At 36.8% G+C, this 22,263-nt stretch overlaps 2 protein-coding genes across 3 annotated transcripts; both read left to right on the forward strand.

Annotated features, from left to right (window-relative positions):
• Positions 1 to 521: 521 nt before the first annotated feature.
• Positions 522 to 12,065, forward strand: LOC116166628 (plastin-1). 2 transcript variants are annotated; one of them, XM_031481639.1, is made up of 6 exons: positions 522 to 698; positions 8,447 to 8,877; positions 8,928 to 9,396; positions 9,444 to 9,657; positions 9,711 to 10,243; positions 11,320 to 12,065. In XM_031481639.1, the coding sequence occupies exons 1-6, from the start codon at positions 621 to 623 to the stop codon at positions 11,491 to 11,493; spliced, it is 1,899 nt and encodes a 632-aa protein (XP_031337499.1). In that variant the 5' UTR covers positions 522 to 620; the 3' UTR covers positions 11,494 to 12,065. The 2 variants fall into 2 exon arrangements, with proteins under 2 accessions (XP_031337499.1, XP_031337498.1); XM_031481638.1 differs by lacking the exon at positions 522 to 698 and adding an exon at positions 6,855 to 7,261.
• Positions 12,066 to 13,127: 1,062 nt separating this feature from the next.
• On the forward strand, positions 13,128 to 21,765 carry LOC116166634. Its single transcript, XM_031481648.1, has 6 exons — positions 13,128 to 13,376; positions 13,491 to 14,380; positions 16,577 to 17,669; positions 17,714 to 18,037; positions 18,216 to 18,415; positions 19,854 to 21,765. The coding sequence occupies exons 1-6, from the start codon at positions 13,311 to 13,313 to the stop codon at positions 21,400 to 21,402; spliced, it is 4,122 nt and encodes a 1,373-aa protein (XP_031337508.1). The 5' UTR covers positions 13,128 to 13,310; the 3' UTR covers positions 21,403 to 21,765.
• The last annotated feature ends 498 nt before the right edge of the window (positions 21,766 to 22,263 follow it).

The following is a 22,263-nucleotide window of genomic DNA, read 5'->3' on the forward strand; positions in this document are numbered from 1 at the left end:
CCTGCCTATAATCGGGATCTTGTCAAAGTCTACTCGCATTATTGTAAGGGTAAAGAATTTTCCTCCGTGCGTATACCCTCCCGTTAATCGGAGAAAATTATAACTTTTACAATGAATCATTTTTGGAAATAAATTAAGGGAAGGGATGTGCATGGTTGTTGTTTATGTCTGGCATGTTTAATATATAGACACAACACAACTATTTAAATCTGTGATATAGATCTTCCTATTAAGGAAATGCGTTATCATGTTGTTATTTTGGGCTTTCCGAATGCGATAGGTTTATGAACTTCTGCATCGGGCGAATGCATAGGAGAAATTAATGTTAAGGGACGGGACGACTGCAGGAGGGTTGGAGTATTCTTCGCGCAAGTCCTTTATAAATAGGCATTTGGATACGTTTTGTTTATATTGGTTATCGTAAATACTGGATTAAGTGACCGATATTTCGTGGTTGTAGATAAAATGAGACGCAATAATTGTGATTCATATCGACTCGTCAGGGAAGTAGATTATGGGTGGGGGAGAAGGGTGTTGATAGCGTTTCTTTTCTGTACATGCGGTGCGGCGTTTAGTTAGTACAGTGTCGTAGTCCAGTAGACGGAGTAGTGAAAAGCAAAATGGCTTCCACTTGCACGATGGAGGTCGCAAAATTAACTAAAGAAGAGCGAATAGAAATTAAAGAGCAATTTACAGTGGTAAGTACTTAGTTCTATCGGGCTGTCCATCTTTCTTGATATCTAATCGGCGCGCCTAAACTTCCTTTTATCTGTCGCACTAGTAACACATGAGTTTACTTGTTAGCTACGCCCAAGTGACAACAATCTTGTTTTGTCAATATTTAAATACCAATTCAAATTTTTCGAAATCGACGTGCACCAAAAATCGCCTACTGAAAGCCCTAAATTCAAAGATATACACCAGATCAGAAAAGCGTGACGGAATATCGCTAGCGAAATTTAAATACAATACGAAAATTCAATGTCGTACGAGCGTAAGAAATTTGTATAATGAGTCATAGTACCTTGCCAGCGTATGTAGGACTTAGGTAATAATTCTGTATCTTTTATTTGAATGCACTTTAATTAATGTGCGCCCTCGAATTTGAGATGTAAGTTGTGAATTCAAGTGTGCCTCGCAATTTCGCGCTAACAAAGCACGTAATATGATACAACAAACAATCTTGTTTTACATTGTAAATTAATTGCCGACTAGGAAACCTTTCCAGGTAAATTAAAAATTCGTCGTGTAAATGAAGTAAATCCGCCTACGCTCGCAAAATTGATATGTCAGTATATGACTAATTATCAAGTCACGGTACAATATTACTTCTTCCTTGATTTTTTACTTGCGTAATTCAAGTATTGACTCATTTTCTGTAAGTCGCTCTCGTAGGTAAATTACTTAAAAAAGTTAACGGTTCCCATTGAGTCATGCACTTCCTTCAAATTTCATTCATTTACCTCGTTATAAAATATGCTAAGCATTACAAAATTAATGTTATTTAACTGTTCAGCAAAAATAAGTATAACTTCGCGTTACCTGCTGAAATTTGAGTTATTAAGGCGCATTATGCCGATAAATAGCGTAATTATTGCCGTTCGTTAATTTTAATACGTCACACGAAATTACCGTCTTTATCACCGTTTCTTTTGCATTTCTAGTTTTGGTATTCCACCAATACGAAATTGTTCACATTATCAAATGTTTTTCTGCATGATGATAATGCGGGGGACTCCCTTATTTCCCTAGTTGTCCTTCAAAGTGTTTGTTTTATTGCCTATATGCTCCATCCACTGATTAAAAGCGAAAAAATTTAAACTAATTACCAATGCGGATAGGAGGAAAGAAATAGTTCGATTTAATGGCTTACCTCCCACCTGTGGAAAATTCAATAAAGCTTTTCTTTCTTATTTTAAAAATGTCCTAAGAGATGTTTCTCCATTTCATACTCCCATCTTTGCCTTGAAAACTGTGGAGATTTGGGCCAAACAAATTTCGAAAAAAATGTTTTGAAATGTTTTAGTTGAGAAATACACAAAAAAATGTTCAAAAAAATTGGGAACTGGCACTTGACTACTTCTTTCTCTCCCTCGCTCCATTATAAAAAAAACGAACCAAAATTATTGACACATTTCCGAAACATTTTCAAATTTCTTACACATTTCTCATTTAATCAAATTTATATCTTACCGTTTCTAGAATGCCCAGTGGCACCGTATTACTTGTTTTACAATTTTTACATTCACTGAGCAATTGTATATACTCACAACTGCCATAGTACCTTGTGTCACCAAAACCAAATACATAATATTTTTCGTGAGGGTTCAGGTAATGACAAGTACCTACCTATTTGGAAATTGTGACAACAGAAATTGTATCAGGCCTCGACGAAGACGAAGGTCTGAACACTTATACCAAAAAAGGGCTCGGAATAAACATTTACCTTCGCATTTACTGTAAGTTAATTAATTTCTAAAGCAGTGGCGAAAATTTCGTATCCCACCTGAAGCGTACCCATTAGCAATAACCCGGTTCGAAATGGATTCGCGGTCGTTTCTAATTTAAAGAATTAATGAATGGTAATCGAAAACGTAACCCCCTCGAACTTTCCCCCTTGCGGTAATCGAATTTTAAATGCTCGCTAGAATTGAGCGAAAATCGTCAAACCATAAACGCGTAATAACTCACCTGAAACGTGTGCGTTATGTAAACCGTTAAAATGGTCCGGTTGTTTCAATTTGGGCCATTAGCGAGCACACTAAAAATACTTTTATGATTCAGGGATGTTGTGGTGCATACGAGGAGTAGACTTGGTAATTCAATTACATCTTAAATGCTGTTATTATATTAAACTCTCGTCAGTAATTGGTATTCATTATTGTACATCGACTCCTCGTTGGGCCCCAAACTACTTTAGTGAAGTGAAGAGGAAAAATAAATACAAGACTAACCCTATCGTGGGGGCGTTCAACTCGCTTTTTTTTTATTACGCGAAAGGGTGCGGTGACGTGGTTTGCTTGCTGTAGGGCCGACTTGTGTATGACTAAACTAAACATACGTTTCATTCGAAAGTTCAAGTGGCTACCGTATGTTAATTTCGACCATAGTCGAATTGGGGGTCATCGAAAGGATCATTACTTTGTCATCGCAAGTTTCCGAATCGTGCCATAGACCGGTTTTCTGTATAGAATTTCCGATTAAGCATCGGCGGTCGATGCTTTCATGTGATCTTATTAAAAATACCCACCATTATTTTGTAAGCTTTCGTTCATTATCACTAAGATTCTTTAAATTCCCTCAACTCACAATGCAAAAATGTCATAATTTGGTACATTTTTTATATGACAGTGTCAAATGTCATTGTCGTTAACTTCGCCATATTTGTTCCATGAACTAGATGGAAGTATAATTCTTTGTGCGCTTATATGGAAAAATATTTAAATGACTCCATGACCTACATACTTCAACTTGAAAAGTAAAAGGTGGGAGGGACATTTTATTCTACCCCTAGACCTAATTGAGTTCATCAATCGAGAGTTTATTTTTAGAAAATTATCTTCTCTTCCAATTGGTATGCCAACTGCCCATTACGAATATCTGAAATACAAAATGGGGCATTGTACCTTTGAAAATATCGTAGACGGGAGTGGCAGGGTTAACCGCAATAACTTCTGTCTGCAATTTGTAAGCTTTTAGCTTCTTTTTTCTGCCGTGACGTAAAGACGTTAACAGGGGATTCTTTTTTTCTGCTGAACCAAAAAGTAACATACGCAATTACGCGAAAGGCTTAAATTTGTAGTTATTTAACCAATAGCACACGCTGTAGGTAGAGGGGACAAAAACGGACTATTTTCTAAGGAGCCAAAATATTTCGTTTGGGTATATTCACAACCTTAGTTTCAACTTAAGTTTTTTTGGGCAACACCAAATCTCCGCCTGACCTCTCGGGACGACTAACGTAAAGCAACAGTTACAGTCATCTTCCCCACAACTTTTAATATGTAAATAATGATCAGCTCTGTCAAATTTCAATTTCAATCTTGTAACTTTTTTAAGTTATTATCGTTCCAATTTTAAAAAGTACCTACTTCCCCCTCATTTTGAGACCTACAACCATAGATCGCCACCAAAAATGTTGTAATCTAAAGTCTGGCTATTGAATGTTTGCCGGTATGACGTCACTCGTAGATTCTATCACAGAAATGCCAATTTACTACGGTCTTTATTGTACACATAGTACATACTGTGTCGAGTACTGGGTTTATCAAATTGATATAAAACCGTATGTCTGGGCCATAGCGAAGCCCATTGAACAACCATGCGACCACAGTCACTTAGACAAAAAAAATGGATTAAAGTTTGTCACAGCGTTCACCACATCGCCAGTGCGGTTCGTGTCTGTTCTGTCCTCGGTTCTATCATGCGGTAGATGTCATCAACTTGTGTTTCCGTATTTTGTCATCGAACTAATCGCAGGTAAATTTAGACAGAGGTTTGCATGTAACCGTTCTACCATTTCATTGTTGGTAGGCGAAGATATTACATAGGTCATGATGGCTATGGGGACGGCAAGCTCCTCCAAATGTGGGACCGTGCACTGGCGGAATGTACGCATTAACGCTGGCGTTCTGCCGTTAGGCACACGGAGAACGTTAATAGCCCAATGGTACATCCGTTTCGGCGTTATCGCTCAAGTTTCGAACTTTCGGACCTGATCATCCATATTGGTGCCGACAGGACTTGGACTACCTACATAGACAGCGACTAGGCAATACTGGGGCTATAACAGCACGAGATTGTGTGCCCATCAGACATGTTGAAATTTACGAAATAAATCCTCAACCCGACTTGTCCGGGTTCCCCGATAATAAGGCCGACAATACACCGTTAATGATCCCCTGAAAACAAGCCGGTATCGCCGCCACTGGTACAAATAATCAGTTGACCATCCATTCTTCGTGACTTCACACCGGTAAACATTCAATAGTCAGACTTTATATGTAATTTTCTCAACCTTAGATTAACGAATCGAAAAGTTTGGTTTTTCAAAATTTGAAAATGAAATTGGAACTGAAATTCTTGGGCGAAAAACTAAAGTGACTAGAATTTCACTAAATTTGTTTTCGCAATAAGTTATAACATTTTTTTTAACGTTACGTAGGAACTTCCGGAATTTCTTAAACATTTCCAAATTTTTTACACATTTCCAGCCTTTTTTAAAATTTAAAGTTTTGGACGTTTTGAAATATTTCAAATTTTCTGAGCATTCATTTAAGTATTCCTAACATTCGTACACTTTTCGTACATTTTTTGGCACATTTTTAACATTTTTCCAAAAATGTCGACACATTTTCTGAAACATATAATAACATGTTGATAATAAATGATAATTTTTTATTTACCGATCCCGATCCCTTGCGCTGAAACGTTCATCCAATTATATAATATGGGCAATGGGTTATCCATAACGGGGTTTCATTAGCTTGTGGCCACACCAGTTTTTCTCGTGGCAAGTGATAGACCATTTCCCAATGAAAACACACGTCTTATGGATAAAATCGACTTTGTTATTTATTGATCGATACCGATGCAACACTGCAACCCAATAAAGTTAAATGACCTTGGCTTTTGTGTTTGGCTGAGTTTACCCTCCGACTACACTTTATCCGCGGACTTTAATGGTAAGATTCCCTTGAACTATGAGCTTTTATTTTAGGGCAATCAATACTCAATACCATAACAATGTCGTGTTATTGACTTCCTTCCCTTTTTTTTCAGAATCTGGATGTATCATTTATCTCCATTATAAACCGTACTCGCCGAGAAAAGAGAAATCTTGCGAAAAAATGGTGATGCGACGTTCTTGCTTTACTTGCATTAGCATAGAATGCATTTACGCGCGTGAGAATGTTAATTAACCTTGATTTAATTGTATGGTAGATAGTAATTAATTAGAAGGAGGACGTTGAAGAGGACCAAATTAATAACAATGCCGCTCTACGGCCCACGCTAACTAAATGACGTGTAATTAATGTGCCATGCATTTTCACCTTCTTGTATTAGTGTCCATTACGCTATTACCCAGGCCCCTAGCCAGGGGGTGGCCAGACGGGCTCTTACCTGATCTAGAAACTACCCAACTCGTTGTCTACGTAATTTGTGAAACGGGAAGGGTCTTATACTATTATGTGCACTTAAAGGGTTGCCTGTGGATCTTGTAAACAAATTCAAACAAGAAAACATTTTTGTGTAGAAATGTTGATGTTGACAGGTAATTTGGGTAATAATCTCGTAGGTTTACTTTTTCTCAAGCCCCACCTCGAGAAATTCCTGCCGGCTTTAGCTACTTCATCCTGGGTACGGGCCTGCTATTATCTTCTTCGCCAAGCGTACGGTTTGAATGGTCAGCAACTCAACAGGTACCAATTTCCTTCCAAAAACGGTCGAACGGTCTCGACAGCCACCAACTATAAACGAGCGATTTTTGAATGTTGATGTCCAAATATTGCGGTACTAACAATGTACAATACTTCTTCATTATATCATTACTTTGGACATTTAGTTTCAAAACGAGGACAAACGCCTCCTTAAGGTTTATTTAATTTATGATAATCGATCTAGTAATCCATTCGTACCTTGTACGATCAATGCAAACAAAATATAGTGTTAGAGTTTGACGTCATGGTACGTATTGTTTTCGAATTGTACATTGCTCTCGCGATTTGTTCTGGCTTACTGGTAGAATTTGCCAACATTATCAGTAGATCGGTAGTGAATTCCAAAGTTGGAACCCAAATATGAGCGCGTACACAGTAAGATAATGTTAATACTTTGTTTACGCCTCAGACCTAATTAAAGTTGATAAAAAGTAAATTGGTTGGATAATTATATTAAAATTAAATATGAAGATTATGGCAGTGTACGCTGTTACCTCAGCAGAAGTACCTCTTTTCTCCACTTTGCGCCATCGCTTTAGATGTCTATTTGGTACCATACCAGGTGTTCCAAAAATTTTCGCTATTTCAAGACCACTTGCAGCTATCGAGCCCAAGGGCAAGCGACTATCTATCCTTACGTCACACGCCTCTTAGGAAAGTGATTGATAAAATCCACTATTCCTATAAAATTATCTGGACTTATTGATTTCAGTTCCATTTTGCGTTAAGTTGTGTCTGCAATGAATGTCACATTCAGTCGCCAAATTAGCGCTCATCAGGAGTTTGTCAATGAACTGAAGGTGCATGCCTGGTATAAACAAGTAAGTTTTACTCTTCTCTTGTAGAATTATCGATCAATTTGTAAAAGTGTCGCTAATTGTTATGATATTCTGTATCTGCACTGCCCAACTAGAATTGCTTTACGTGACTTGGCGACGAATGAATCACGCAATTCATTGCGGTCAAACCCTGCGAAACTCATATAAATTATCTTATCACTTATCGAACTCTTGAATTTTTTCTGTGGGTTGTCATTAACGTAACGCATCAACGGTGGTACATTTTCGGCCAACTTCATTAATGTACCATAATCGTTAATTACTCGTTCAACTGAATTTTCTTTCATGATTAACATTCATAGGCCATTATAACTTTTAATGCTATTTTCGAATTTTGATACGCATAGAAGAGCTCGGACTGCAGGCCAGAATGAATCGGTGTTTTCTAGCGTGAAAAAATAATTCAGAAATTATTAAAATAATCCGGAAATAAAAATTTATTGTTTTATTTCTTTGAAAGGCAGTTTAAGTACGTGTGTAACCATCCAAACAATTTTACGAAATTCGGGTTTCAGAGTGAATGCCCAAGAGATATTCGAGTGACGTGATTTTTTCCTCACCCTTAACCAATCTTCTTAATATTTTTTGCCTGTCGTGTGTTTATTCAACCGCGTACCCTCAACAGAAATCAGCGTCATACGACTTTGAAAACTTTTTTACGGCGCACCTCTGATAGATCCTAGAAATAAGAGTTCTTCTGATAAGTTTTGAAACTTTTTGGTCTCTTGTAATGTTTTCGTATCTGTGACGGTTATCGAGTAAAAAATAAATCAATTTGCAGTAGTTAGCTAAATGAAAGTATAGTTTTTAAAATGGTCCAGTAGGCCCTGGCTTTATACTCGGATATAGATTTTTTTTTCTATTTGTGCCAAGATTTATTTCAGATGTGAATCAAAAGATGTGTAATAAATTTTTGGGATTTTCGAAGTTGATGGAGGCATTCGGATTTCTCTGATGTGTACAAGGAGAGATTATTAGAAATTCTAAGTTTCCAGCTAACTGGACAGGTATCTTGTGATTGGTCTAGTAACCGCACACTATTGCATACAGCAATACATACGCCAATTTTGCTAATGGTTAAATTTATTAAATTAATATACAATTGAACGGCTACTAATTTACTTTGGAAAGCATGTTAATGTCACTATAGGAAATTTTCTTTTCCAGATTGACAAAAATAATGATGGCTTCATCGACTTAAAAGAACTGAAAGATGCTTTGGACGTTTGCGGTTTCAAAATTCCTGGCTGGAAGGTCAGACAAATGGAGGAAGATTTCAAGCAAAAAAAGGGCGCCATGGCGGACGGTAAATTATCATACGACGAATTCGAAAAATTATGCAACGATCTAAAAGCGAGCGAAGTGGCGAGTACCTTTAAACAGGTAGTTCAAAAGAAGGAAAACCTTCATCATTTAGGTGGAACTTCGGATGCGTCTAATGAAGGTACAATGCACTGTGTACGTGTAGAAGAGCAATTGGCGTTCTCAGATTGGATCAACTCGAACTTAAAACATGATCCAGATTTAAAGCACTTATTACCTATTGATCCCGATGGGAAAACCTTATATGACAAAGTCAAAGATGGAATTTTATTATGGTATGGTAAGGAGTTTTACTTGAAACGGCGTTTTAAAATTAGATTTTCAGTAAGGTGATTAATCACTCTTGTCCGGATACAATAGACGAACGAGCCATCAATAAAAAAAATTTAACGCTATATAGGAAGTTGGAAAACTTAACGCTTGCGCTTTCCTCTGCTCAATCAATAGGTTGTAACGTAGTTAACATTGATGCTCACAGTTTAGAGAAAGGAACTCCACATCTAGTATTAGGATTAGTTTGGCAAATCATTCGGATCGGTCTTTTCAATCAAATCTCATTGGAGCACTGTCCAGGACTTACGGCTCTTTTAACGGATGAGGAAAAGATTGAGGATTTATTAAAACTCTCGCCAGAAGCTATATTGTTGAGATGGGTCAATTATCATTTAGCTAAGGCGGGTACGCATAGACGCGTTAACAACTTCCAAAGTGATATCACCGATTCTGAGGTGTACACTTACCTGCTTAAACAAATTGCCCCAGGAGATTATGGAGTGACTATGGAAGCACTTATGGTAATAAGAATCTCACTGAGGTTCCCCTATTACCTACTTTTTTGTAGGAGAGAGATCTTCATAATCGGGCAGAAATTATGTTACAACAAGCGGCCAAATTAAAATGTCGTTCATTTGTAACGCCACAAGACGTCGTCAATGGAGTTTATAAACTTAACTTGGCCTTTGTAGCTAATCTTTTTAACAATCATCCATGTCTAGAGCAATCCAATGGAATTTTAGACGGTTTTGAAACACTAGAAGAAACAAGGGAAGAGAAAAGTAAGTCAATTACCTTTACCGGTGGAGAGCTCGCTACAATTCATATTTTACAGCTTACAGAAATTGGATAAATTCAATGGGCGTAAATCCGCACGTGCATTGGTTATATTCCGATCTTGCCGATGGTTTGGTCATATTTCAACTGTACGACATCATCAAACCTGGCATTGTCAATTGGCAGAAAGTTCATAGGAAATTCAGTAATCTTAGGAAGTTCATGGAAAAATTAGAGAATTGTAATTACGCGATCGAACTAGGAAGGGAAATCAAATTTTCGCTAGTGGGAATCGCCGGCCAGGATTTAAATGAGGGAAACATAACGCTAACGTTAGCTTTAATATGGCAGTTAATGCGAGCGTACACATTGTCAATTTTATCGCAACTTGCTCAGACTGGAAATCCTATTGTAGAGAAGGAGATAGTTCAGTGGGTTAATGCTAAATTAGAAAACGCGAGTAAAAAGTCTTCCATTAATAACTTTCAAGATTCTAGTATTAAGGACGCGACGGTCGTTATCGATTTAATCGACTCCATCAAACCGGGCGCGATAAATTATGATTTAGTGAGGACTGGTGGCAGTGATGAGGTAAATATACAGATTTTATTGTTTTTTATTCTTTAACTCTGTACAAACTTAACAAAAAAAGCTGTCCAAACATTAGACACACAAATTCGTTGCGTCTCAGTGCAAAGGGTGCTGTGGAATGTGTAAGTGATTCGTTTAATATACAAAGTGTCTCGAGATGAAGTTCACAACAACTATAGTCGATCATTTTTTTTATCTCTTGAGAAAGTTCAAATAGTGGCAGAAAAATTAAGTAAGCACAGTTACATACTCAACATTCCATGCACTTCTTATCAGTATAAAAGATTTAACAATCTGTGTGAAGCGTATTATACATTTGTCAATATGTGTAAAAATTTTGATGTTGACTAGCAAACAGCTTGGTTTGAACGTAGAACCGAGGAATTGAGAACACACTGTTTCTTTTTCCAGGTTTGTAATGTTTTCAACGACGCCCTCATGATGTGCTTTAAGTTTTTCTGTAGTGATGTTCACCTCCGGGTACCTGCCATGCAGTGCCCTTACCTTTTTACCCTCTATAGCCTGTTTATACATTGTGGGATGTAGAGCGATTGCCTCCTGTTGAACTGTATTCCCACTTGGGACTGTCGTCTCTCTGGATAAGTCTTGGCTGGGCAGTTTGGTGTTGTCGGACTCGGATCTTTTCTTCCCTTTGACCAAGTTACCGTGTTCCCTTGGCGGTTTGCTTGGCTACTTAAGCCAGTTCTACACTGTGTTGCCTCAGCCAACGTTACCGTTTCCTTGCAACACTGATCTTATGGAGCCTAACTTTCAGCTGGGTTTGGCCATAGCCTCACCCAGCATACTTGCAGCCTCATCTGGATTTTGTGACTCACTGACGCACTGGTTGAGGCAACTGCTACCTCTGACTCTAGCGAAACACTAATTAACTTATTTGCTTCCAATGACTGTTTACCAGGTTGTTCTCCTATATACGACCCGAGAACGCATCTGGTAGAGAGGTTCATCCCTCACACCCCCAAAAGTTAAATATAACATTAAATTAACATGAAATAATTCTTTACACTAATTGTGTAATGACCCTAAAGATTAATAAATTTAAAATTAACTTTCAGGATAATCTGGCTAATGCGAAGTATGCAATTTCGATGGCTCGCAAAGCGGGAGCTCGAGTATATGCCCTTCCGGAGGACATCACGGAAGTAAAACCGAAAATGGTGATGACCGTGTTTGCTTGTCTGATGGCACTAGATTACGTTCCCAATATGGACAGCATTTCAAGACAGTAGTATTTAGAATTATAAATATTGCAATCTACAGCTTAGTATAACAGCTTAATACATTCATTAGGATTCATTGTAAAAAAATTTACATAATCTGTGATTACTAGATTCAGGAACATTCCAAATCATTACTTATGGAATTCCATTTATGTATACTAGTCTGTGTACAAGTATTATTTTTCAAAATCTGGTTACATTCTATCTAACTTTTTTTGGGTGCAATAAGTTTAAGTAATTTTATTTTTTAAGAATTTTAGATACTTGATATTTACCAATAATTTTGTAAGGACATTTTTTGATTAATCGTAATCATTCCGTATTACTTAAAAAGTTTTTTTTTTATTACCATTGTTGTTTTATTGTATATAATATTCCTTAATGTTTTACATATAATTTATTGACTTCGGGAGAGCAACCTAAGTGCCATTTACCAATAATTATGAATATAAATTGTTGTGTACCACAAATTTGCATTTGATACATTTATAAGTCGATCCTTTTTTTCTTTGATGCTCCTTTGTACTGAAACTGAAACATATTGTATTATTTTTAAGCAATTGTGAAGTACATACGATAATTTTGTAGCATTTGTACGTCTGTGTAAATTTAACATTTGTACGTCTGTGTAAATTTAACATTTGTACGATTTGTACAGCCACTAAATGGTAATGAATTACAAATATTGATATAAATCAATGTGGTTTTTTCCTCTGCAACCAAAAAAAGCAAAATTGCACAAAAAAAATTACACAAAATATGAGTTCTTTATGAATCCCTTCGCCTGCTGCGATCGGTCCATTTGCATATCCCAGTATATGACAATATACACGTGACCATGTTCTCATTCTTGGCCTATATATAAATATAAAAGGGAGTAGAGCTAGGGGGTGGCCAGCCCCACCTAGAATGTGGTCTTGCCCCCACTGGAAATTAGGGTTGACCGGGAAGCCTTTATCAAAAATTTCTTAAGCCCCACCTAGAAAAATACCGGCCATTCCTGCTACTTCATTCTGGCTACGGGCCTGGGCTGAGACATTAACGCTCTTCCTAGTAGAAGTGTTTAGAGCACCTTAAGACTTGAGGAGGGTAGATGTGGTTTTTTGTTTGGACAGTTAGGCCTGACCTCCAAGCTGTCATCTCGCATGGAATGCCAAGCAAAACTGGAAGAAATAGCCAGGCGTAGTAGCGTTACGTTAGTGTGGGTTGCAATTAGCCATGAGGGGATAGCCAGTAACGAGGCTGACCGGAACCCTATTGATGGGGAGCACCATCGGCGAGTCTAGCTGGAGTAATTGAGATGTCAGCTCAGAAAAGAGTGGAAACGTCTATGGGAATGTGTCCCTCGACTAAGACAATCCAGGCAATTGATCAGTTTCCAGGAGACTAAAACCTTCTCAGCAGAAAGTGAACCAAGGTCACTGTAGACTGCCCTTTGAGATATCATCAGAGGTACCTGAGGATAACACATGTCCCCTCTGTTTCGAGGAGGAAGAGACAGCGGAACACATCATCTGCTGGTGTGAGGCTGTCTCCGGACAGAGACTACAAGACCTGGGTGAGTCTATAATAGCACCTCAGCAGATCAGGGAGTTGCAGCCAGACAAGTTCTTCAGATTTTTTAACAAACTGCCTCTCTCGGAGTAAGACGCTGGGATCACGCACAACAGATTCAACGGCCAAAGTGCTTAGGCGTGATATATAGTCCAGCCCTAAGTGATAGCGCCGGCCCTGGAACTAAATTGTCCAACGCTGCCAGCGATAGATAACCTCAAAAATTTGTATTGTATTTAACCTCAAAATTTGTGTACATTGGAATAGTTGAAATGGAAATTTCTAAAAAATTGATAAGTCAGTGTAATTATATTGGAAATCGGTGCTTCATTAAGGAGGTAATTTGTCAATGGTCTTTTCCTAAATTCACTTTGGGCTTCATTTATCATTATCGAAAAAATTCACATTGGCTACATTAGTAACAAAAGGCATAGTAGCTTTATTTGTTTTAGATCACATTAAAATGGAGTGTCCATTTAACAGAAGAAGATTTGCGAGAACAAATTTCCGATGCAATGTCCTTACTACAATTTATTGCGCTAGTTTGTGATGGTGAAGAACGTATATCGCATAATCTCTACACACAAGGTCACTGCCTGTTTGACGCTCTGTTATTTTTGTCTCGAAATGATGTTGATGAACTGATGTACACGCTGTTGCATATCTTACAAAATTTGGGCAGTAATCTAACGCTAAATCTGAAACTGTGCAATGTCTCGCTACGTATACGAAATGTGAAACCATTCCAAACACTTGTGATCATCGCAGTATCACATATTCTAAGGAGATTTTGTAAATTTAATTCACACCACACTGTAATGTTGCAGTTGATAAGGTCTGTGCTTGGTACACTGAATTCTCTGGCAACCTCTCCATTATGCGTATGTTGTTTGAATGTACTGCATACTCTAGTCAAGAAAGCCGGTGCACAGTTACATATTTGCCAGGCGGATATCATACAGCACATGTATCTTTTTATAAAAGCAGTACATCACAAGCAGGCGACAAAATGTGCCGATGAAGTATTGGGATTGGTTATCAAACAAATGAGTACCGATGACAAATTAATTCTATTCAAAAAGATTAGTCGAATGGCGTGGTGGAATAAAGGTGAATGCGCCATTGTTATTCACCTGATTAATTACTGGCCCACTAATGTGAAATTACGTCCGTTTATATGTGCGATGACCACACGTTTGGCTGTTATGCTGTTAGAGAACGTTACCGATCATTCCATAAAGTTATTACGGATTATAATAACTCACATTAGCCTTGACGTTTGGCAAGATGCATTTATTCCTAATATTGTCATCGTTGTAGAGTCCCACTGCGATAATGAATGGTAAGATCTTATCATAGAAAAAATTGGCTCTATGGTATCAATTTTGTTGTTTTGTTTGAAATATGAAATATTTAAGAAAATTGCAGAGAGCATAGTTATCTGTTTAGTTAATTAGATGTCAATGTACTAAGTGAATAAGTAATGAGAGAACCTTTCTAACTGCAACGTTCAGATTACAATGGGAGTTGTCACAAGGGAGGGTGTCAACATGTCATAGTTTGTCAAGGGCTGAACGTTCATTGGAGTCTGGTCTGTAGATCATTTGTAGTCTTTGCACTAATTTGAGGGCTGATTTAAGATTTGATGTTGTAAGTCATATTCAGGCTTCCAATACATCCAGTAACTCAGTGGGAGAGCAGAATAGGATTCAAATTTGGATTCTGATTCAGACTTAATTCAAACCAAATCCACCGTACAAGTGTCTTATACTGGCTGATGTCAAAATTCCAGTATAGTATAAAATTGAGACTCAGATGGGTCAAATTTTGACTCAGACGCAGGTTTAGTCCTATAATTGGGGATTAGAAATACACCCTAACTTGGGTCGGTCTCAGACTCAAACGACTACCTTTTTAGCGTTTATTTGAGTTGGGATGTCAAGCATTCGATCCAGCCTACGAGTCAGTATTAGACATATTCAGGTTCAGACTAGGATTCAAATGTGTATTTAGACAGAATCCACTGTTCAATCTTAACTATCTGGACTGAAGGCGAAATGCAGGTCCAGCTTCAATAAGAATGATTCAATGTCACTCTCTATTTCTTTAAATATTTCAGAAAGTGCATGCCTTAAAAATTGTACAGGGTGTTCCAAATTGCTTGTTTTCGATGTTTTTCGGGGATATTTTGAGAACTAAAAGAGATATAGTGATGCAGTTTGCATTTCCCGGAGTTACTTTTCAAAGCTGCTTAGATTGACGATGTCAATTTTGATTTATGATTTGCGCGAACTATTTTATTAGTATTATTATATGTAAATAGCATTGGTAATGTCATGAGTAGTGATCACTGTATGTTTGCTGACGACTTGACAATATTAGCATCTAAGAATAACATGTCAGACATGGTAATTGACATGAACAAAACCATGCGATCTGTTCAAAATCATTTAGATGATATTAAATTAATACTAAATAAATCCAAAACTTGCTTTATGCAGTTTTATACCAAGCAAAGCAAATACAGGGAAAGCGCCCTATTCAAAACAGGTGAAAAATCCATCGAACACGTCAGTGCATTTAAATTGTTGGGTTAATTGTTACATTGACATGTCTCTCAACTGGAAGGATCACATTGTCTACCTGTGCAAAAAAATTGCACCAAATTGTTTTGCACTTAAGAGACTATCTCACATAACAAATAAGAATGTATGCAAAACCTATTATTACGCGCATATTGCGTCATTATTAAGCTATGCCGTTATATTCTGGGGAAATTCTTCAAATGTGGGCAGAGTCTTTATTGTACAAAAACGAATCATACGTTTTATGTTTAATATTCCTTTCCGTGATACTTGTAGAACAACATTTGTAACAGAAAAAATTCTGACATTACCCTGTATATACATACTTGAAATACTAAAGTTTGTTCGGTTGAATACACACAAATTTTGTCATTTAAATCAAAACCACTCTTATCATACGAGAAAGGGCTTTGACCTAAAATACCCGAACCACAAATTGGCCCTTTTTGAATCGAATCCTTTTTACATGGGCATTACACTGTTCAATAAACTACAGCCCGCGGTAAGACAATTACCGTATCATAAATTTGTCAAGACGATAAAACAAATTCTAGTTCTCAAAGCCTACTATTCCCTGGAAGAGTTTATTAGCGATAATTTAGGTATTAAGTAAATTAAATTAAGTAATCATTATATATTATGTTTATCAATATCATAGTTACATTATATTATACTTATGATTTCTGACATGTCCTATATCTATTATAATGGATCACCTGGATTAATAAAAGCATTATTATTATTATAAAAGCCCAAAAATGCAATAAAAAGTTATTTGTGGGACCATAAAAAAGTAGATACAATAATAGTTACGTAAAAATAGCAATTTGGAACACCCCATACAGTCGTTTTATACTGCCTTTTTTTCTAAGCGTCTGATAAATTCATAATAATAAAAATAACTGCTACTGCTATATACAGGGCGTGTACAAGTAATTGACATTTATTTTCAGGGATATTATTTCGAAGACAATATCACAGTGCGTAAAAGTGGGAGTACTTCATTTTAAATCGCAAATGTACAATGGAATAAGGTCGAGTTTATTATTTAGCTGTTATTCTGCTATTGTTCTCTACCACTCTATTGAACAGGATTGTCTTAACATAAACGATTATCGAGAGGATATTGTAAAGTTACTGCATTCACCCAACGCTACAATGCAGTACTACGCTTTGAAGGCTGTATGTAATTTCAATCGCAAACGGTCGCAGTTAACCGATTGGCATGTAGACTGCATAAAGTACTATTTGCAAAGTGCCTTGTTTTCGAGCAACAATTTTTACGATAAGGAACTGCACTATTTTTTATCACACTTGGTCATGCAAGCTAATCAGGTCTTAATAAGTGAGCAAGTTGCCCAACACCATATCGAGTTTATGCAGTGGCTGTATGAGATGATTCGTCTGGCATTGTTGAGTAAAAGCTCAAGGCGGATTAAAGTAGGCACGCAAATTTTAACTTTAGTTCAAAGTACTGTTGTACGAAATGACCAAAGAATCAAGTACAAAATTGAGGATTCCATTAATCCGAACCTGTTCTTCGCCCATCTGAGGGAAACAAATCAGTGGCCGTGTATGAGTGATGGGTTTTATATGGAAATTTTAGAAAGCTGGCTAGTATCTAAGAAGGTGTACCCAGAGTTGTACACTCTGATAGAAAGTCAGTCAAATGTATATATTAAGACGTGCACAACTATTAACCAATCATTCGAAAATAAACTGGATAAGGAATCGATAATGAAAGCAAATTTCTGCATTTTAAATTTGATTAAATCGTGTCCTAGTAAGAAAGAGTCATTAGTTACTAATATAGTTACCAGGTGGCATAGTATTGCATTGAGCTCATCCGATAGACAAATTGATGTCCATGGAGTTGCTTTGGTTTACGGTCTTACTCTGTGCGTTTCTTTGCTGTTACAAAGGAATTTGTTGATTGGAGATTATCCTTTGATATTCGACACATGTTTGCAGATCGGAAGAAATTTGCTTGGAAAAGATTCTACAGATAATGTTCTTGTACTTAAGAATGTCGAGCAAACTCTTGTTGTAAGTGTTGCATAACAATTGACACTATTACAATACTGCTGTAGGCTATGATGGATGTGCTGTGCTTCATTTTGAAAACTGTACGCGACGACGCAATCGTTCGACGATTTTTTGAATTTTTAGGTGAAATAATGGAGCAGGGAAGCGGAAAAAGCGTAACCTGCGCTGTCGCAGGTGCACTGCACACTATCTGCCGTAACATATTTGAAACTTCTGTGGACTTACAAGCTCCTGCCATTCAGTATTTGGATTTTGTTCTGAACTCTATGTATCGGACATCTGAGGTGAAGATATCTAAACTTCGTAAAAATCCGGAACATCGTTTGATAATTCATTCTGTCGTCTCTGCGGAAAAATACCCCACTCATGTAAGCAGATTACTCGCTGATTCAACAAAAATCACTTCGCCAAGGAATATTAATTAATTTATGAAATATAATTAAAAAAATTAATTGATTCTCGTCAAGAAGACTCTTTGAGCGACATGATTTCTGTAGAAATATTTTATGCTTCATAGAATGCGTAATTATTATAAGTTCATTGTAGCCTAATTTACATCATTCAATGGACTTCATGTTAGACGTCGTTTCGAGTCCCTACCCAAAGCATAACATGAAAGAATCTGCGCTACACACTTTCGAAATATTGATTTCCGATAGTAACCTTGTCACCCAGACATCTCCATATATTACTAGAATAGCTATTCATGCTATTGAAGGGTTTTCCAGCAGTTTTTGGAATGTGAAGTAAGTATCACAAAATGTACTTTTACACCTGTTGCGATCATGGACTATGAAATGTCCAAATTTGGTTCTATCTCGGGTTCTATTAAGCGGGCCCCTCTCATGAATTTTTCTTGAGGCAAAATGAATCGTCTGAACGAGGAATATCTATTGATGAGGTGTAAACAAATATCTCAAAAATGAAGTGTCGGTAGACGGTACTCATAAAAGGTAAGTGGGACATCTGAACTAGACACATCTACTGTAGTTACTGTCCTCTATCGTCACACATGCTTCTGGCATACTAAATTCCAGCTGTCCAAGAGACTCAGAACGCAAGGTATCGTGTGTATTCCCAGGATGTTCCAAATGTTGTCCCTCTAGTGGCTATTCCCAAAAAAAGTTGATTTATGATTAATTGCTCATCAGATGAATACTCCCCCAAATATTCAAAATTATTAATTACCTTACTCCAAACTCTTATAGCATAAATTGGACATTTTTAAATATACAGAATATTCCTAAATATGTGTAAATACGGAGGGGGCCGATTCTTTGACTTATTTTATGATGAAATTTCCTATAAACATAGGGCACTTCAGACGACCTGAAACAAAATAATGGCCTACGGCTCCTGCGCCAATTTCCTTAGCGGGAAAGCAGTAAAAAACAAATTAATTATTGGGGGTTATCGAAGAGTAAATGCAGGAAAGCGGAAAAATATTCTCCTCCTCCCTCTTATAATTAATTAAACAGAAAGTAGCAAAACTCAGCTCATAATTAAGTCAGAGCGGTAAACGGTTAAAACAAAGCGCCCACTTAAAACGCTTCTAGATACCGGGTGTTCATCTACAGAGTGATTCCTAAAACTGGTAATTTGCAGGAGGAAAACGGATGCTACATTTTCTTCTTTAATATTCTCTGTTTTTTTAAAATCTTTTTAGTATGTACCTACATACATACAGTGTGTAAATTTGAACTCTAAACATACAAATCTCGTGCATATAAAACTCATATGTACAATTCTAAAATATTCATGTCAAATCCCCCTTAAGATATGCAACCGATCTTACCTACTTTTTTCAATTATTACCTATTAATAAAATATATACAAAAAAAGAAAAATGGAAATGTTACAGATGTATTTCAATAGATAATTTGCGGCCAAAATATCCTGATAAGCCACTTCCGCCAATTTGCACAATTCACAACATCATAAAAATACGTTCTTATATGAGATACAGAGGCATGGAGACGAATATTTACAGCTTGCAATGAAATAAATCGATTTTTGCCTTTTGCAACAAAGAATGCCCAAAATTTCACGAATGTGTCTGTGCAGAAAGGATCCTGTTGAAATTTTGTACCTGGGGCGTTTTAAATGCGAAAATAACGGATTTAAAATGTTTTTGAAAATTGAAGAAGAAAAGCGATAATATGCTAAAATTGATTCTCTTTTTAGGAATGCATCAATTCAAGTTCTTCAAGCGCTTATGAACAGACTGCTTGGACAAAAGAACAGCTTAACCAATCGTCGTCGCTATGGCATTGATGACCTCGTTCTTTTGTATCCTGATCTAATATTATACTTCATCACACAACTATATGGAAGCATTGATGTAGCTAACTGTGATAGCATTATTGCCATTTTAGGTTTATTATCTGAATCTTACTACTCCTCATTTCATGCATATTTAGACAAAAATGTAGCTTTTATACATAAAAGCTTACAGACAGCCTTCATATATTTAATTCGCACTAGTGAAACTGTAGGGTATTTTGCGGCTAACGCTTATGCCGCTTTGTATCCCTCTACTTTTGTACCTGATATTATCTGTGATATTTCTACGTGGTTGAAACTGAACTTCACTTTTATCAATCAGAATGTGTTCGCCTCGGTTATGTCATTGCTCGCTACGTTCCGTAAAACATTTCACACATTTCATTACGATGAGACTGCTTTAAGACATAAGATAGATAGTACCTTTAGGGACTTGGAACTGTTTTTAAAACAATTTAACAAGTATGAAATGTCGTTGTATAATTTTTTAGGAATTCAGCTCAATTCTTACAGAGAATTACAAGAAAAGACAATCGTAATGCTTTCAAATGGTCATAATTTTGCAAACCGAATTTGGTTAAATAATAATTTAATTCGAGTTCTAAATAATATCGATATTGCAGACTATCCCAGTTTTCTAGAACGTATATTGGGTTTGTCTGTCAATTTGATGACTGTAAAGCAGTGTGTGAATAGCATTATAACTCGCTACAGCGAATTGGTGGATAGTTCTCTTACAAGTACAGTACTCAAAGTAATGTTGCTTAGCTTAATGGGTTTAACGCACCCTAATGATTTCGTATTAATTACATATACTAGGATCATTTTGTCATTGCTGGCTTCGGAGTATTGTTACTCATGTTCTGAGAATTTCATTGTGAAGCTGCGAAGTTACTGTGTAACAGGGGATAGAAACTTGTATAAATTATCAGTTTATATCGCTATGCTAGCCCATTGCTCCAGCTATGTTGAGGATAGTACACTGTTGCACGAAATCGCCTTGCTTTATAAACATTCTACCCTTTGCTGTGATATTGAGCTCCAAATGTTTCTTTCTTCAACATTGATGTATCTCTACAATTGTGTAGGCCTCACTCTTAGACCTTTAGTTTACGAAATTGCCTTCATTCTGCTATTTGTACCTGAATGCTCGTTGGAAGTTAGCAGATTCCTCTCATTTGTATTTGAGACGCCATATTGCGAATTACTTACTGTACTTGTAAGTTTTTTATCTGCTCATAATTTAAGTAAGAGTTTGGAATCTCCAGAAAGGACACTTGCTTTTCTAAATAACTTGAAACGGTTTGTTTTGCTACTCGGTGACGAATTTGAAGATTGTGGTATGTTTTATATGAGGCAAAACGAAGAAATCTGTTCGCACAAGCTTAGTATATTAAAACTGTTAGATGAGCAGATCGATATTGCGTCAGATCTTTTAGCTGAAGTGTAGGTGAAACCTGCATGGATAACAAGTGCACAGAATAGGAAGCGCGTAGTTCCAAATCAGATTGCCTGCTGTGTCGTTAATCTCATGGGTGTGTAGGGCCACACTATATTTGTGCCAAGTGAGTCAAATGGTGATGAAAACGTACTTTTAGGCTTAGTGGTAATGTAAGTACGTTAGGTACAGCTGTCTCTTTTGTGTCAGTAATTCAATTCAAAGATTCTTCCCATAGTTGGATCTTCGTAGTCCACTATTCACAACACCGGTAACTTGAAACTGAATGCGCTCTGTTACAGTCTGCGAATCACGAACTGTTTATAGATTATTTGTTTGGTAAGAAAAATGTCATTATGATGTGAAAGTAAAATTTATACTTTGTTTCCTATCTTTTTTTATGTGTTCCAGTACCTCTTGAAAAATATTGCCTTCTTCCAATAAACCCAAAATTGTTTTTTATTCTAAAGTGAGGTGAGATCCCTCTATGTTGATACTGCAGCCTTATTGTGAATAACTGTCACTTCAGGCCCAATTTTAAGGATTAAGGATAATATCATGTTTATCTATGTAAGACCACTAGATGATTTGGGAAGATTACATAAACCCATTTGATGGAATATTCAACACATCCTTGAATTAATAAATGCTTTCGTACCGTGCATGTTGCAATTAAAGCCGTTTGCGGTTCCCCATGGGAGGCGCCTATTAATGCCGGAATAGATTTAGCTGTGTATGGCAAGGAAGAAACTCATCCATCTCTTATCCCCAGGAATTTAACATAATTGTCAATTCTTATCATGGTTATATGTTCTATATCTAAGAAACAATACCTAAAGGCCACAAATATATATGAGAAGTATAATAAAACAA

The sequence above is a fragment of the Photinus pyralis genome, unplaced genomic scaffold, assembly GCF_008802855.1.
Source record: "Photinus pyralis isolate 1611_PpyrPB1 unplaced genomic scaffold, Ppyr1.3 Ppyr1.4_LG3b, whole genome shotgun sequence".
Lineage (NCBI taxonomy): Eukaryota > Metazoa > Arthropoda > Insecta > Coleoptera > Lampyridae > Photinus > Photinus pyralis.